The 18766-nt window shown below is 37.2% G+C and overlaps 1 protein-coding gene across 1 annotated transcript; it reads right to left on the bottom strand.

The window, feature by feature from the left end:
- Window positions 1-3654: 3654 nt before the first annotated feature.
- On the bottom strand, window positions 3655-18344 carry LOC138715640 (testis-expressed protein 9). Its single transcript, XM_069848716.1, has 7 exons — window positions 18106-18344; window positions 17958-18022; window positions 17712-17873; window positions 16031-16151; window positions 11154-11327; window positions 8221-8478; window positions 3655-4398 (listed from the first exon to the last, which is right to left on the bottom strand). The coding sequence occupies exons 1-7, from the start codon at window positions 18205-18207 to the stop codon at window positions 4315-4317; spliced, it is 966 nt and encodes a 321-aa protein (XP_069704817.1). The 5' UTR covers window positions 18208-18344; the 3' UTR covers window positions 3655-4314.
- Window positions 18345-18766: the final 422 nt, after the last annotated feature.

Here is an 18766-nt window from a genome sequence, read left to right as displayed (position 1 = left end):
CTAGAACGTCATATAAACAGCCTGCTCATGTCGAAACTTCGTACATCATCAATATGGCGTTGGTTACTTGTTTGGCGTAGCTAAAATGGCAGTATATAACGGTTATAGTCATTGTGGTGTTACCAGCTGGTGTTACACCACAGTCTATCCTTCTATCCAATTTCACAAACAACGGCGAAAGTTTACCTACGTAGAGTATGACAGGATATGCCGAGGTGCATCATAGTAGAAGCATCAGTCTGCAAAAGGAAACAGAGTAACTGGATTCGAAAAAATGGACAAAGATGGAAGAGGAATCACTTTTTTTTTTTTTTTTTGGCTTCTCGAATTCATTGTCGCTACGAGTTCAATGACTCTAAAGGGGAGTTTGAAGATTTCACTTGCCCTTGGAAATCCCGAAATGTTGGTGGAATGGGTGGCTTGGGATTTTCAAGTGTTTCCTGGAAAACATCTCTATTGCCTCCTTATAATATCCGGACAGCCCGGTTCAGTCGTAGTTACAGTGGAAATCGTGTAAAATGCGAAAAATATGAAGATTTGTTTAATGAAATATGATAAAATCTGAAATTTTTTGGCGTTAATAGCATACATCGTGAATCTTGAAAATCACTATTCCCATATCGCAAACAAGAATGGTTTAGAATATGAAATTTCATATTTTGCCTCTTTCTAGTGATGACTCTGGGGAGTTAGGTAGGTCTAGATGACAAACACCCGATTCTGAAAACTAGCTATAACGGCTGGGGGGAATTATCGTGCTAAACACACGACACCCCCGTACTGGTTGACTGAATCATGTGGACGTGAGGCCAACAGTCGGTGGTCGGCCTTGGCTCTCTATGGGCTGTCGCGCCCAGGTGCAGGATCAGTTTTGCCAATTCAGCGGTTTTCCCCTAAATCTAGCTTTTTTGGATAACCGTCTAGCGGGTAAAATTATATTATCCCGCTTAGCGGGAATACTAGCGGTTTTTAATCTTTAAAGTTTCTGAAATGAAATTCATATTAGCATTAAAGCGGCCTTCATAATTACATTTAATTCGTTCAGTGTGTGTTTTGTGAAATAATGGGTGTGTCAATGTAGTGATAATTCCATATTATGTATGTTACCGTTAAAACCTGAAATCCGTCAAAACCAGTTTCAACTAGTAAAAACTAGTTTAAGCAAATAAAGATAGAAAGTGAGTTTTCGTATGACCTAGAGTCAATGTCAGGTTAGGTCTGGTTTGTTTAGGTTTTTGTTTGGTAAACTGGCTTTGTTGGATTTTGGGTTTTAACGGTAACATATATAGGCTAATGCAATAAAAATTTAAATATGTTGTGTCTGTGATAAAGTGTTTAAAATTGCTTTATAGCGCCACATTGGGAATGATAAAAGTGTGCAATATTCATTACATTGGAGGGCGGATGTCGTTACATTAGCGGGTGGATGCTCTATCTTGACCATTATTATTATTATTATTATTATTATTATTATTATTATTATTATTGAATAATAAGTATATATTAAAATCTAGAGATATTTGTTAGAAAATCGCGGGGTTTCGAAAGCTATCTAGCGGGATTATACGAACAACTGTTGGCAACACTGTGCTGGATTTCAAAAGAGCAGCTCGGACCAAGCCTTGCAGTGGACCTATGCGCCGAGTTGCAAAACGTAAGAGCCAGAAATTGGCAACAAAGATTTTTTTTTTAAATACCTACATGTTATAAAAACCAATTAAACCTGTTAAACGATGCAAAAATATATTATATTTTGTTTTCTTCTTCAGCTACATAGACAAGTTCCACGAGATGGAATACAAATATTCGATAATACTACCGAATTATAATGCTATATTATTGTATGAATGAAAATTCTTACAAGTTAGTGCTTTCTGCGACCAACATTAAGTGATAGGCTTACAGCTTACAGTTATACAGGGTGAAAGTGATATAACGGTGCAGATTTGTGGGAGCAATAGAAGTTAGTTAGTGGGGTTTAAGAAGGGCGCGTCGGCAACTATGGCTATTTGCGCCCTTATCTAAGATTGTATTGTTCACAATACATGGGAGCAATAGAATACTTTAAAATAAATAAAAAGGTTATTTATGCGTTTTCTAATTAAGTGCATGGAAAGTAAGATATAGTCGGTCGATCAATATTATTTCGGATGAGAAACTAAAGGATGTTTTAAGGGAAACCTTTGAATGAGGCAGTATTAACTAGGTGAGTCTTCATACTTTTTTTATTTGTGTTTGTGTCAAAAATCCGGAAAAACTGACACAATAAATTATAAGCCTACATAATAAATATGTTAGTAAATAAATAAAATAATATTGTTTTGTTTTGTAATGTAACGATACAGTGTTTATACTTATGTTTAATATCAAACAGTCCACACCTGTGGAGTAACGGTCAGCGCTTCTGGCCGCGAAACCAGGTGGCCCGAGTTCGAATCCCAGTCGGGGCAAGTCACCTGGTTGAGGTTTTTTCCTGGGTTTTCCCTCAACCCAATACGAGCAAATTCTGGGTAACTTTCGGTGCTTGACCCCGACCTCATTTCATCGGCATTATCACCTTAATTTCATTCAGACGCTAGATAACCTAGATGTTGATACAGCGTCGTAAAATAACCAAATAAAAAATATCAAACACAAATTAAACTTAATAACAATTGTGTATTACAGTTAGTAGACTATATTAAAACTTTTTTCAAATCGATCAAAGCTCGATTAATGGATTAAGTTCAAATCGTTAATCGATTAAATATTTTGATCGATCGACAACACTAAAAAATATAAATAAAAATCTGTCGACCGCCTATAACACGTTCTCTTAAATGCGAGATTTCTGATGTCTCATATGGGATGCATACGGGATAAGATTCTTTGGCCTCAAATACGGGACACGTGGCAACCATTTATTTCCGCACCTGGCAAGAATATTTATTGTAAGCGCCGCTTCATTATTGTCGGTCACTTGTATTTGTTGCACTTGTTTTCAAACATTGGAGTCATTGCTATCCTCCTTTTGACTTCTTGGCAGCAGCTCATGTTACTACCCCGATATCTTAATCTACTGCCTCATTTTATGATAAAAAAGAAATTAAATTCCACCGAAAACGAGCATTTATTTACCACACAGTGCAACACAAACAGTCCCAGTTTACAGTAGTCATGGAGGCGGGACCATACGGGGTGTTAGAACGAGAACCTACAACTTTTTTAATGAATCATATGGTGAATAGAAAATTTTGTCCATATGGAGCCATACGGTTGTGGTCGAGAGATTAAGTTTTGTACGTGGATCTTAGATTATCTCTCGCTGATGTTTATAAACATAAATGACCCACCTCTACAGCGCTGGAATTCTGAAGCGTATAAAAAGAATGGTCTAAAAACACCAAAGTGCTGCAGATACACGCTCCAGGCTTCATCAAGACAAGTGTGCATCTACTGTGAGAGCTTCAGTGGATATTCTTTAATTCAAGCTTGGTTTACAGTTATTAAAACGTAAAGCAAAACTATTTCTTTAGTCTACTTCCTCCTTAACATAAAGCATTCATCTTATGAAGGTTAGAGGGATCGATAGAGAGAAGTAAAATATATTTCATGGGAGAGAAGTAAGGGGTGAGGTGTGTGTTCAAGACAAAAATACAGTGACAGCACTGGTCCTTTAGATTTTTAGGTTATTTTTCAACTCTATTGTCCTTTCTTCTTTAGACATTGTTATCAAGACCGCATTACACTACAATATTTTTAAACCATCTGTACTGTTCTCTTCCTTCATCCCACACTCACATGCCACGGCACCACCGGCTGCATATCCTCCAGGTTAAGCAATTACATCTTTGGAGTCACGTACTATGTTCTCGTCCTTAAAATAATCGCCTAGAACAACCTTTCTTCCCTAAAAAAATTCTACACTTCTTTCTAAAACACTGTATTTTCTTTAAATATGTAATAAATAATAATAATAATAATAATAATAATAATAATTATTATTATTATTATTATTATTATTATTATTATTATTATTATTATTATTATTATTATTATTATTATGGACGGTCGGCGTAATAACTGAGATTTTTTGTGGTTGACGGAGTAACTGTGGGCAGATTTTCCAAAAGTAACTTATTCAGATTTGGCAGCCAATATAATTCCATTATTGCTCCATTACAGGAATAGCTTCTATAGAGTTTTACCCAAGAAAATAAATGAATAGAAAGTGTAAATGTATAAATTACAAAGTATTCATCTAAATATTATCAACTACAATACATTTGATTCATCAATTCATTTTATTCCTGCGTTTCGTGATTCACGACTTAGTCACGGCTTGGTTGGACACCAGTCCAGCAGCTGCAGAAACTCCTCCTTACAGAACTGCATGGCGCATGCGGCCTGAAGATGTGCCTGTAGAGAAGAAAAACAACACCTTCTGTTACAGGATTACACTTGTTTGTTATGACTCGAGTCTTGAAACATGTTCCGCAATAATTATTCTAATTTTATTTTATTTCTAATAATGATCAAGTTCACTTTTAAAGCAACCACATTGCAATAAAATTGAGGATTTCTTCCGCTATCGATTATTCGCAATTTACGTCATTTGTAGCTTTCGATACCTGGCAGACGACAAAGCGATTATGGAGTAGGTATTTCCAAAGTAGTTTGGATAACCATGAAATTCTTATTAATTATTGCTGTTCTTTCTCAGTATCATCCCATTCACTTCCTTTAAATAGCGTTTGTAGTTCAAAATGTTCGTAATATAAGGAACGTCGTGTCTATCAACAAGAATTCAAATTTCCTTGCAGTTAGCCCAAGAATGATAGAGACCTCTCTTAACTTCTTAACAACTTCGATGTTTCTAATAAAGTTAGCAGTACTGTTATCCTAAATAATAATTAAATGAAATAGAACTCTTTGTGTGCTTAGTGGCACGGGGCTAATTGTACGACTGTACGACTAACACGCCGGAGACCTGAGATTCTGTTCCGACATCGGTACTATCCTAGATCATATATGATCTAGGGTACTATGTTCATTTGTGTACAGTGCTTTCGCGACTTGGTGCATTTCCGTAGGAAACTGACATACTTAAAATTATTCATAGCACTCAATCATTTCTCAGCAAGAATAGCCTACATGATGCTGTCCACACCTGTGGAGTAACGGTCAGCGCGTCTGGCCGCGAAATCAGGTGGCCCGAGTTCGAATCCCGGTTGGGGCAAGTTACCTGGTTGAGGTTTTTTTCCAGGGTTTTCCCTCAACCCAATAACTTTCGGTGCTGGACTCACCGGGATTATCACCTTCATATCATTCAGACGCTAAATAACCTAGATGTTGATACAGCGTCATAAAATAACCCAATAAAATAAATAAAAAAAACCGTGATGCATAGGCGGAGAGAAAATCGTTTCCTTAGGGGGGGGGGGGGCAAATCAAAACCATAGAATCTCCATTTAACGGAGTTATGAGGGACGTCATTTACCTCCTCCCCCCGTTATAGCTTGACCGTGGTAGGCCTACAGTAACGGAATATGATAATTTAATAAAGGTATTTTCGGGGGTCATGTTTCTTACAATGTTACATCCATATTCGCGTTGTTTCGGACGGAGATGTATAGGGCTTGAATTGTAGGTCTACTATACAGAAACACATGCATACATCAATAAAACTATGTAACAGTGCTAACAGAAGCTTTTTTATATGAAGCTTAGCTTGCTGAAGATATCATATGAAATGTAAACTCTAATTATGTTATTTAATCTCGTCTTTAAGTTTACACATTAATCACATCATACCGGGATCACTTTTCTTTTTTCTGCATTGTTGTGCAATATGTTATTCATATTTCTCCAAGTGGCGGCCTGAACACCTGCAGACTTCTAACACATGAGTACAGGCTGTTACAAAAGAAACATTACAGTGCTTCCATTCCTCAAATTAGGTAATAAATTCTTATACATTCAGAAATTTAAAATAAATATTATAGTCCAGACACATGATCTGAAGACATTAATTCATCAATTTAAGCACAGAAACTTAATCATAAACAAAAGCAAAAAAGATCTTTTGAATTCAACATTTTCTAATGTTAATAGAAAAAAAAGAGTACAGATAAGTTTGGGAGAGCAGTGCCTCCAATGCTCCTCCATAACTCCGTCTATGCCCTGATGATGGAACCTGTATGTAATATCGAAACGTTGGAAATGTAAAGTTCCAGAAAACGGTGGAATATTCAAAAACCTAATCGTAATGGGTGCACCTCTGTACTTGTGGTTGGATATTGTGACTACTGTCACACATACTGTGACACGGTATACGAGGGTAGGCCAAAAAAAGGGAATATACGTAGGTAGAACTTAAAAATGAGAGGGATTCAATCCAGTATCGGAACTTGAATCTGATGTGGCTTAATGGATAAAGCGCGGGCACGTAAAACTGGAAACCCGGATTCAAGTTCCGGTGCCGGAGAGAATTTTTCTACGTTCTTCCGATTCTTCACCATTCGGACAATTTTCTAAAGAAAATAATGGCAATGTTTATTTTACCCATGTCCGCGAACAACGCTAAAATATGCAGCTTCTGAAGTCAAAAGGAAGGTTGCATTTACCTGACAAAAGGTTAGGAGCGTTACAAAGTATTGTTGTCACAAACATCGAGCCAGATTTTAATCGAATTTAGAAAATCGGAAAGGAAACTGAATACACAATGAGTGAACACATTTCTTAGGATATTCCATCACTGGAACAAAGAAACGCTGTTATAAAGTAAACACACAGATATAGGTACTCTGCTCGCTGCGTTGACAGTAGATGGCATGCATGGTTTCAAGATTCCAAATCCAATATGGGCATCACTGCCTTAAAGTAAATAATACATGTCACCTTAAATAATGTAATGTAGCCTATCTTTTTTTTTTTTTCATTTACACTTCATACACAACTTTTTAAGTTATTTTTTAATCTCCTTAAGGAAGGACAGCCCTCAAAGACAGCTGCAGGTAGGAAATTGCAATCATTTACAGTTAGATTTAAAAATGACAATTTACTACTACATCCGTTTTCTGTTTGCTACATATTATGCTGATCGTATGAATGGAACGGATATTTCTCTATTTACTGCACAACAACGAATGTTATATTTCTCTTATATTAACTCTGTTCGACAAAAGCAAAGAAGAGTCACAAAGAATTCTCCAAGTCTCAAAATTCTTAGTAGTCCTACGGTGCATAATAATGTTATAAAATTTAGAGACTGCCAGTGTAGGTATAGGCTACAGGACAAAAGAGTAGGAAGAGCTAATACGACATTTCGTTCAGAGCGTTTTTTAAAAGTCACGTATTTTATTTTTATTTTTAATGCAATAACAATATTATTAGTGGTAATGATGAATGACTGTCCAAGAGATTATTTTGCGGTTATCTTGAGTGGCGCATGGTGGTTGCCGCTCGGACAGCTTGAAATGTCGTTTGGTGGTAAGGAATAAAACCGGCATACTGCACTTATGCTACAAGTTAACTAATAGAAGACTTCCAACTAAATGAAAATTATATTACATTTTGAATAATTTCAAGGGAAAAATTGTTCCGGGGCCGGGTATCGATCCCGGGACCTCTTGAGACGGTGTCGGGTGGAGTTCCCGGGTAGCTGAGTTGGTAGAGCGCTGGTACGTTCAACCAGAGGTCCCGGGATCGATACCCGGCCCCGGAACAATTTTTCCCTTGAAATTATTCAAATCTGCTTTACAGGGAGCTTTACCTGAAAGACTAATTTTGGATAATATTACATTTTGTTTGGTATGAGGCTGTATTATGTTGGGCTGGATTGGTTTGCATTGATGTCCTCCAGTTTCCAGTTTTTTAATCGACCAGACAGAAAACAATTCTTTGGACGAAAGGTAGTTAGGCATATGTGCTACGCAGTGGGTACAGCGTTCACACATTGAGGGCATATACAGTACAACAACGCACTGGAATTCCCTGTGTAAAATGTCGTCTCTAAGTGCTAAATTGACAAAATGTTCTCGGATACTGTAGTAAATGGGATTCATATGTTGTTTTACGGACGTACTTCAATTACAGTCTTAAGATGCAGAACAAACGTTCAATCTTGACCCACTATGTTGCTTCCGGTTTAGTCGTCAAAAAGACTGAAAATAAGTATAGTCTGCTTTTTCCTGGCAGAAACATTTGGATTATAATGTCTCTGCCTGCAAGGTAGGCTACCTTCTGCTTCTTGAGATTGTCGATGAGTTGCAGCTGCTTCCTGAAGCCGTTCAGCAGCTCAGCTCGCTGCTTCTCCAGGCGCTTGACTGTAGCGACGGTCTCGTCGCCGCGCCTGCGCAGCTCTTTGTCGTCGCGATCATGAGCCTGCAGCACGCCGCGCAGCTTGTCCACCTCTTCGAGTGCTCGCTGCAGTCGTACTTCGTTGCTACGCGATGTCTGCAGTGCTGTGCGCAGCTCTTTTCGCAGCGCCTCTAATTCCTGCAACAGAACAGTAATAATAAAATTAATTATGAATACTCTAATTTTCTTTCATTAATATTTTTCTGCCCAAGGGCAGATAATTCATTGCAAATGTAGCATTCTCCAATATTTCCTCTTTTCCGCTTTCTCTTACTCTCGACATACTATCCATATACTATATTAATGTTGCCTTATCATCTGATATTTTCTTCTGTTCCTAACTTTTCTCTCGATCACCATTCCTTCCAGTGCATCCTCCAGTAGGCAGTTTCTTCTTAGCCAATGACCGAACCAATTTCTTTTTATCTTCCTGATTAGTTTCATCATCATTCTTTCTTCGCCCACTCTTTCTAGTACAGCTTCATTTCTTATTCTGTCTGTCCATTTTACACGCTCCATTCTTCTCCATACCTCCACATTTCAAATATTTCTCTTCACTTCGTCGCAATGTCCATGTTTCTGCCCCATACAATGCCACTCTCCACACAAAGCACTTTACTAGTCTCTTCCTTAGTTATTTTCCCAGAGGTCCGTAGAACATGCTTCTTTTGACTTCCTGGCAGCAGCTCATGTTACTACTACTTATAGTACACCCAAGTACTTGAAGCTGTTCACTTGCTCTACTGCCTCATTTCGAATTCGCACGTTTACCTTGTTTATTTTTCTTCCGATAACCACGGTCTTCGTCTTGTTTGCATTCATCTTCATCCCATACTACCCACAGTTGTCATTTAGCTCCAATAGCATAGCCCTAAGTATAATCTCTTCTGATAACAATGCCATGTCATCAGAAAATCTTATGCACTTTATTCTTCTTCCTCCTACTTTTACCACTTCCATGTTTTGAAGAGAGCTCTTCATTAAATCCTCCAAGTAGATGTTGAACAGGGTAATTGACAAGGACATCCTTGTCGTTTATCAATTATTACAGCTGTAATTTCTAGATGTTGCGTATTTCATGCTTTGTGACAACAGCTTTTCCTAAATGTGAAAATTACGGAAAATGAATTAAACTCATGGAAATTGAAAACAGAAAATATCGTGGACTTACAAGGAAAAGTTGGTAAGACTCACAGTTTTTCTATTTAAGACCAACTTTTTCCAGTAAGCCCACGATACTCATATCGGATGAAAAGGCAATATCGATGACAAATGAGTGTGAAGGAAATCTAACTAGAGAAAACTTGCTCCACGACCGCTCTAAGCTACTGTATTATCACACCTGACAACTTAGGTGTCGATGTCAAATCTAGAGATTACTAGATTCTTGTTCCTTAGAATCTTTTCTGTAGAATCCCAGGGTTTCTTATAAAATCACATGGGGCAATAGTTTCCCATTGCTTTCTGTACCTGTGGCACGGATAAATTGAGATTTGAGAGAATTTGTGAAAAAATGACTTGGAAATGCGAACATATCCGGAGGAGAATTGTCGCAAATTGTCTTTGTCCTTCATTATTTCGATTTGGATTCGTCGAGATTTGAGTTGGATATCCAATGTCGAAGACGGTGTTCAAATCGTTCCGCCGTTTTGTCCACACAAAATCTAAATTACTCCTGGTTCTGTGCCAGCTGCACCATCCATAAATTGCGTGGCAAGACAGCCCATAGAGGGCCAAAGCCAACCAATCCATTGTTGGCCTCAAGGTCACGTGCTTCAGCAGGAGTGAACGATCATCCAAACAGTACATAGGTAATATGTGGTTGACACGATGATCTCCCTCAGCTGTTATTCAATCTTCTGCGGGCCTCTGAAGAAAGAACTAAGAAAGAGACTAGTGAAGTGCTTTGTGTGGAGTGTAGCGAAGTGAAGAGAAGCGACTAGAAGCATTTGAAATGTGGATATGGAGAAGGATGGAGCGTGTGAAATGGATAAACAGAATACGAAACGAAGATATGTTGGAAAGAGTGGGTGAAGAAAGAATGATGCTGGAATTAATCAGGAAGAGGAAAAGGAATTGGCTGGATCACTGTTGAGAAGAAACGCCTACTAAAGGATGCACTGGAAGGAATGTGAACGGGAGAAGAGTTCGGGGTAGAAGAAAATATCAGATGATAGACGACATTAAGATATATGGATCATATTATGCGGAGACTAAGAGGAAGGCAGAAAATAGAAAAGACTGAAGAATGCTGGGTTTGCAGTGAAAGACCTGCTCTTGGGCAGAACACTATGAATGATTGTATTATGGTAATAAATTATTGAAATAATTTTAGTTTTGTCCTTTAAATGTGCAGAAATTCGATCCAAACAAATGTAACTTTTCGTTCTGAAAAAGAATTTTACAATGTTAAATTTGTTCGGATCAAATTTCTGCACACTTAAAGGACGAAACTAAAACTCTTTCAATTATAATACTCTGCACTCTTAAATTTACTGGCCATATTGGAAATTAAATCAACGTCTTTCTCAAAACACGTCATGAAATGTTTCATATAAAACAATTTAGGGCCTATATCTCGAAAAGGAAGCAAAAACGAGCAAAATTGTATCAAACCTTTTTTTTAATATTCGAAAGAATAACGCCCCTGAAATTAATGACATTACTTACGGTTCACCCTACATACCAAAAATAAGTGAAAGAAGTGCAGATGAATGCAGCAATAGGTGCCGATATAGACGATCTTATTATTTAAGAGGAGGAGAAAAAGAAGTTGGATGTCTTGATGAATCTCTTAATTCTCAAAGTCTCACCTTCTTGAGAGAGGCATTCTCGGCGTCCCTCTCCTCCAGCTTGGACACGTTAGTGGAATTCTGCGCTTCTTGTTTCTGCAGAGCATCCCGCAAGGCGCCCGCCTGCTGCTGCCATTTGGTTCGCTCTTCCTGCGTGGCCTTCAAGTCCCTTTGCAGCTGTCGCCACGCATCCGTCTGCGCACACGAAAGTAGACACTCGTAAACCCTCCCCCCCCCCATATATGCTGGGTAGTATTATTGGGAACGTGCTCGTAAAATGGCATAATTACGGAAATATTGATTTTGGTTCATTGCCTTTCCTGATAGTGGAGTCGCTCCAAACATCGGATGTTTCTGTATCATCTGTGACATTATTTTTTTTTTTAACTATTGCCACCAGGTTGCCTTTCGACAACAGTGGCTTACGTGTAACTCACTTCTGAGGTTGGAGCGCCTGGAAGGCGGAGTTATGTTCCTGTGCTCTAATCGGGAATCGAAGCCGGCACCTCATGAACTGTAGCCCGAAGCTCTGTTCACTAGAACCGGACCATGAGGCTTGTCTGTGACATGTAAACATGCAAAAAATCTCGCTGTATGTTGAACATACGTAAAAGTCTTATAGCCTACAGTATAATATTGTTGTCGAATTTTTAAAAGAAAACAGTATATATACAGAGTGCCGGCGAAATAACCTTGCAGATTGAAAGGGATGATAGGGTACGCTCAAATAAATAGAAAACCTATGTTACGTTTTGTGATTAAATGCACGGTTAATTATAAAATTAAAGTGGAAGTTCCAGGAGTCTGGTAACATCGCCGCTGAAAGTCTCCTTTCGTATCGCAATACAGATGTAAGAGGTCAACGAACTCAGCGTAACTTGTACTGCCTCGCGTTCCCTTCTCTAGCTACAATATTGCGATGTGGATTGCATAGTTCAGTGGTTTGAAATGAATTAATTAAATTTACACAAAAACCGCCCACGTTATTGAAATACGACAGAGGGATAAATGATTCTTTATTACATTTCCTATCGATATGGACAAAATATCATGCTCCAATTATTCGCAATAGTTACTGAATAAGAGGGTGGTAAGCATTTGGGAAAAACATTTTTTTCTGAGAAAACTATGAATTTTCCACCAATATGGTATTATAGTTGTTGTTACATACAATATGAGCTATTCGCTGTAAAAATCTGTAGGGTTATTTCACTTCCACCCTATATAAAAAATAAGTGTGGCTGTGTCCCCAACATAGCCGTGGGTTTTTACGTGAATACGTATCTATAGATCTAGATGAGGTGTATCGTTTGACACCAAAATCAGGGCGCTAGCACATTAGAGTCGTGAGATATAGACCTACTGCTCGGAAATTTTCGCACATGTCCAAAATGGCTACCAATTGCCGCGGGCCTCCATCAAGTTCATGCTCGCATCGTAGTAGTTTACCCGATCGAACGAGACCACATTTATTTCAGACGTGTTATTAGTCACGAAATTATGGTGTCGGAATTGATCACCCTGCAAACGTTACATCGAAGATTTGTCCTGGTGTATATCGGTCTGATTTTAAAGTGAATTATAAAGTGATAATAAAAGAGTTTCACTCCTCCCTCCCATTAATTCGATTTACTTTACAAGTTTGAATCCATCGTTTCTACTTTTTTTTGTGTCACTCAAGCTTAGTTTAATGTAACATATTTTAATATGTGAGGAAGAGGGGAGGAGGATGGCAAGCGTAAGTAAGAAATGATATTTTTTATATTTTGTCAGCATCAAGAAATGGCTTTGTGTGCTATCATTCATAAAGAAAGTAAGTTTGGAGAGGAGTGTGATCAGAAAACATTGCAGAGGCAACCCTGAACTTACAATGAGCCGTCTTTCATATGTACAGATACGGAAATAAAATTTGGAGCTCCCACATTGTATAAGTTTCGCTTACAACACACTGTGCATGTGCAGTAAACAAGAGCCCTATATAAATGCTACTTGTGGACAGTCGTGCGAAATTGTTCCCTACATAAGGGTGGACTCCCATCACAGTCTAGTATATACAATCACGAAGCTCGAGTTTAAGAGGTACTAGGAACAATAGGTCCCGCGCCATGGCGTCGCGGTCTAAGGCATCCTGCCTAGGACTCGCATTACGGAATGCGCGCTAGTTCGAGTCCTCATGGGGGAAGAAATTTTCTCATGAAATTTCGGCCAGTGTATGGGACCGGTGCCCACCCAGCATCGTAATGCACTTGGGGAACTACGATAGATAGCGAAATCCGGTTGCGAATGCCAGCTATAACGACTGGGGGGATCATCGTGCTAACCACACGATACCTCCATTCTGGTTGGATGGTCGTTCACCTCTGCTTCGACATGTGGGAGTGAGGTCAGCAGTCGGCTGGTCGATCTAACCCCTTCACGAGCTGTAACGCCACGGATTATTATTATTATTATTATTATTATTATTATTATTATTATTATTATATTATTCCATGATCATGTGCAATATATTTATACCCATTCATTAAGAATGCTTGGTCTAATTAGATCTATAACTTATTCTTTTTCTACTCCTATGTGTTTATTAATTTTATACTATACATTGGTCAGATCCAAGCTTGAATATGCATCTGTAGTATGGAACTCTATTACTTCCACTGACTCGGCTAAGCTAGAGAATATTCAAAGAAAATTTATTTCCCTGTGTTCTTATAGAGTTTTACCTAATTCTGATGATTATAAATATGAGATTAACTGTAAATATTTTAATTGTTGTAGTTTACTTGCTAGACGTCAAGATCTTGATTACTTATTTTTTTTGTAAAGTTCTTAAGGGTGATATTGATTGTGAATCTTTCCTAAGCAATATCAGTCTTCGTATTCCTGCTAAGGGTTTAAGATATAAAATGTTTTACAATAGAAATTCTAAATCTCTCTCTCCGGTCTGCAGATGTATAAAATATGCTAATTTGCATGGATCAAACTTGGATCCATTTAATGTGTAGTATATACTTTGAAATTTTATATCAGTTTCCATTTATATCCTTTGTTTAAACATGTATTTTAATATTATTCTCGCTATCTTTTATATCATTTTGTTATTTATTAATTTACTTGATTCCATCCTTTCATTTTCAAATACAATTACTTTTAATCTCATTTTGCTATGTAGTTTAGTCATCCATTTTATCCCGTCCATTCATTGTCATTATTGTCGTTGTATTATAATCTTGTATATCTTTGTAATACTATTTTATATGATTCCTTTCTTCATTTATGATTCCATTATTTCATTTGTAATTATCATTTTAATTAATTGTCATTAATTTAATTATTTCTTTGTACTTTTATTGTATATTATTGCCAATGTTTTTCTTATATTGTTTGTACTGAACTGTAATAATTGGCCTCTGGCTGTTGTACAGCACATTAAATATACGTAAATAAATAAATAAAATAAATTATTATTATTGTTATTATTATTATTATTATTATTATTATTATTATTATTATTATTATTATTAGGAACAATAGACTGTGCAGGTACCGGTACTATTTCGCATTGTATGTAATGAGGCGATAGCAGCGATCCTAGTGGTTAGCAACTATCTATAGATGCATATTTACTACGTATTGAGCTTCGTGACTATATATTAGACTGTGCTCCCACAAGACTCGCTTCAAATTTTAATTCCGTATCTGTGCATGTGAAGAGTGATATTCACTGTATTCATTATACCGGGTTGGCCACTATGAATGGGCAGTTTCTAGTCCTAGTAATGCATACAAAGTAACCTGTATGAGTGAAACCAACTTTATTATGCGTCATTTCTTCTCATTATGGCATTAACACCTCGAAGTCGAGCCTTAACCTCAATTTACAATTATTTCCATCTCTCACTATCATTCTGTGCAGATTATTTTTTTGAAAATGACCTAAGAGTTAGATGGACCCATCACATAAGTTGGCCACTGGGTATGGATGGATTTTCGTGGGTTGTGGAAGGAAAATTAATTTCATGTTGCTACGGTGTTGCGCAATTTAATGAACCACTGCATTTTTTCAGTAAATCAATGGATATTTTATGTGGAGCTGTTGGGGTTCTTCTCGGGGTGTTTTATTTTCAAACAAGCTTTAACTTCTTGATACCACACTTTATGAAAAAATATTTCAGCAAAAGTTACCCGGTTTCTTTTAGGAGAACCATAATATCCAAAAAAGATTTCCATCATTCCATTTAAAGTATCAGAGCTGTCCCCCATGCTCAATGAAGTGGGACCCAACGGAATGTTGTCCATGACGCACTCTTAAAGATCCACTCCTTTAATCAGATTTAGAAAAATCAGCATTTAATTTTACTGATACAGTTAAAAGAAAGTAACTTGTAACACTTCATGCGAGTCACCTTTTTTATATAATAGCAACTCACGTTATGAAATTAAATCCATACTGTAAGCATAAACGAAAGAAATGTTTTCAAATATTTTCACACCAAGGGTGGGGTCCCAAAGTTCCGGATGTACAGTAGCTGCCTCACACCTATTTTAAAAAGCCTAAATAATTAAAAACAATCGCTAAATAACGCATATGATTGTCATTCAATACAAATTTCATCTTGAGCTCACCGACTTGAAACATGGATCGATTAATGTGCAGAAGTCGAGGTGTTACATACCTATTTTATCATTTTTGCTCTGAAATAACTCTGGAAATAAGACACGAAAAAAATAAGCAAATAAAGTCCCTGGGACAAAAAAAATTGTACTTTCCCTTGCACTAAATAAAATCAGCGAATTAAGGGCAAGTATTTCCATTGTGTATCAACTCGGGTTCTCTACTTTTTATCCATGGATCTCCAACACGGAAAGACTCTTGACCGACCCACTATCATTTTACTCACCCGCTGTTTGTATTCATTCTGCATGGCTGACACCTCGTCCTGTAGTGCCCTGACCTTCGCCCGCAGACAGCGCACCAAACTAGCTTCCGGAAGCACATCGTCAGCAACAGACACTTGCACGCTGCAGAAATAATAATTGGGGTGTGAAATGGCAAGAAATGTAATTACAATTTCGCCGGAAACTGAAGTACTGGAAAAAAGTCTAGAAAATAGTTTTTGGTAAAGCTTCCAACAGATACTTACCCCTTTTCTGCTGTCCCTGAGCATGGAGCCGATCCGTAATTCTACCACAGTCTAGTATATACAGTCACGAAGCTCAATATGTAGTAAATATGCATCCATAAATAGTTGCTAATCACCAGGATCGCTACTATCGCCTCATTACAGACAATGCTAAGTAGTACCTGCACAGTCTATTGTTCCTAGCACCCTTACAACTCAAGCTTCGTGACTTTATATACTAGACTGTGGTTCTACATTCACGGCAGAGTGTTTAAATTTCGAACCAAGTTGAACACTGTGAAAATCTTAAATCATACTAGAAGAAAACCTTTTCTATGACAACTTTTTCTTATCTGTTCTGACCATAGGCGGAGAAAGAACAGTTTCCTTCGGGGGGAGGGGGGAAGCAAAACCATAGAATCCCGATATAACAAGGTTATGGGGAACATTATTTACTTTCTCCTCCCGTTATAGCTTGACCGTGGTATAGTATATCGGAATATGATCATTTAATAAAGGTATTTTCGGTGGGCATATTTCTTACAGTGCTACATCCATATCCGCGATGTTTCGGACCGAGTTGTATAGGGCTTGAACTGTACCCATAGATCTACTACAAATTATAATAGGGCATAACTTAAAACAATCTCCCTAGTTTTTTCTCTCATGCACAAACACATGCATACTTCAATAACACTATGTAACAGTGCTAACAGAAACTTTTTTATTTTAAGCTTACCTTCCTGAAGATATCATATGATATGTAAATTCTAATTATTTTACTTAATCTCTGGTCTTTAAGTTTACACATTATACCGGGATCACTTTATTTCTGCATTGTTATGCAGTTATATTATTCATATTTCTCCAAGTGGCGGCCTAAACATTTGCAGACTTCTAACACATGAGAATAGGCTGTTACAAAAGAAACATAATTTCTCAAATGAGGTACATTCAGAAATTTAAAATAAATAGCCTATTATAGTCCAAACACATGATCTGAAGATATGAATTCATCAAGTTAAGCACAGAAACTTAATCATAAACAAAGGCAAGAAAAGTCGTAATTACAATTAACAAACACGCCAAACGAATTATCTTTGCACCAAAAACTGATGTTCCCTGAACCAAATGATTATATTTTAATTGTCTGAATGCAACATAAGTCACAAGTCTTGGTACAGATGTTGTTGCTAAAGCGCTACGAAATAGAGTTCCTATGCTTATGATTTACCGAAAAATCTTTTGAATTCAATATTTTCTAACGTTAATAGAAAAAAAGACTTCGGACAAGTTTGGGGGGCAGTGCTTTCTCATGCCCCCCATAACTTCGTCTATGGTTCTGACAATATCTCTCTGCCGAATAATGAATAACAAATAGACACACAAACACATCACAAACTCTACAGAAAAAAAAAGTGTTTACAATATCTGCTTATTACGAGTTGTGTGTACTTGCCTGCTAATAGGATCCATGGATGTGGAATGTTGTGAAAATTCTTGTCTATTATTCTTTGTATCATGTTTAAATGGCTGGTTATCGAATCTGGAGCTTCCAGTTGAAGTTCGTTTAGCCGCTTCTTGTAATGATACAGTCTGTACCTTTGATAAGTCATCAGAACTGCCAAAATGGATGTTAGAACACGTCTCATATATTTTTCTCACTTTAATATCATTCCAATATAATTTATAAAAATAAACATACCTGGAGCTTGTTTGAAGACTGGCATATGAATTTTTGTTTCTCTTCGGAATTTTGTCTTGAATATTCTAGAAATCAAAGCAACTGTTATAAATGAGAAATGTTGATGGATTGTACAAATAGATGCAGTAAAAGAACATTACGTACATACCATGACTCCTTCTATCTCTTTGAGTAGCTCCTTTGTCTTCAGTTCTAATTCTGCGTTTAGTTTATGGAATTCTTGTTCTTTCTTCAATAGATTATTTTCCATTATGAAATTTCAAATTGTAATCACTTAAGAAGAAATTACAGGCATGAAACAAAGGCACTGCTTCTGCGTTACGCGTATTGTTGTTACACGACATCTTTCCCCAGCATTTTTCACGGTTCAATGATTTATGGGAACACCTGCTTTTTCAGTAACCCCTCTAAACAAAAACAAAACGTATGTGACTGCCATCTCGTAACATTCTAAGTAACCACTGTGAGTAAAGAAGTAGGCCTACAGTAGTTGTAAAATTTGAGTCGGTATGTGCAATAACGCGTAATATGTTAGATTTATATATTACTGTACGCCTGTATTCATACCGTAACGAGTGGGTGAACAGGGAAGCATGTCATAGGAATCTAAATGTTAAAATTTATATAGGCTACAGAAATACTAATTCCGCTAATTTGTTTTACTAGGTATTGTATCCTTATTAAAGTTCTCTTTGCAGAGAGAGAATTTCTATATATTATCCTTCCGTTTTGTTGTAATTATGATTATATTGGCAGTCACTGGCTGATATGAGTTAAACGATATTGTTGACGTTGTTGACATTTGTTAT

Source organism: Periplaneta americana, chromosome 15, assembly GCF_040183065.1.
Source record: "Periplaneta americana isolate PAMFEO1 chromosome 15, P.americana_PAMFEO1_priV1, whole genome shotgun sequence".
NCBI lineage: Eukaryota > Metazoa > Arthropoda > Insecta > Blattodea > Blattidae > Periplaneta > Periplaneta americana.
This window is presented reverse-complemented; position numbering and strand designations above follow the sequence as displayed.

Coding starts and splice junctions, on each gene's coding strand:
- LOC138715640 (XM_069848716.1), bottom strand. CDS start 18,207: ATGGAAAATAATCTATTGAAGAAAGAACAAGAATTCCATAAACTAAAC. Junction 17,874..17,957: donor AGTCTTCAAACAAGCTCCAG/GTATGTTTATTT, acceptor CCATTTTGGCAG/TTCTGATGACTTATCAAAGG. Junction 16,152..17,711: donor TCCATGGATCCTATTAGCAG/GCAAGTACACAC, acceptor TTATTTCTGCAG/CGTGCAAGTGTCTGTTGCTG.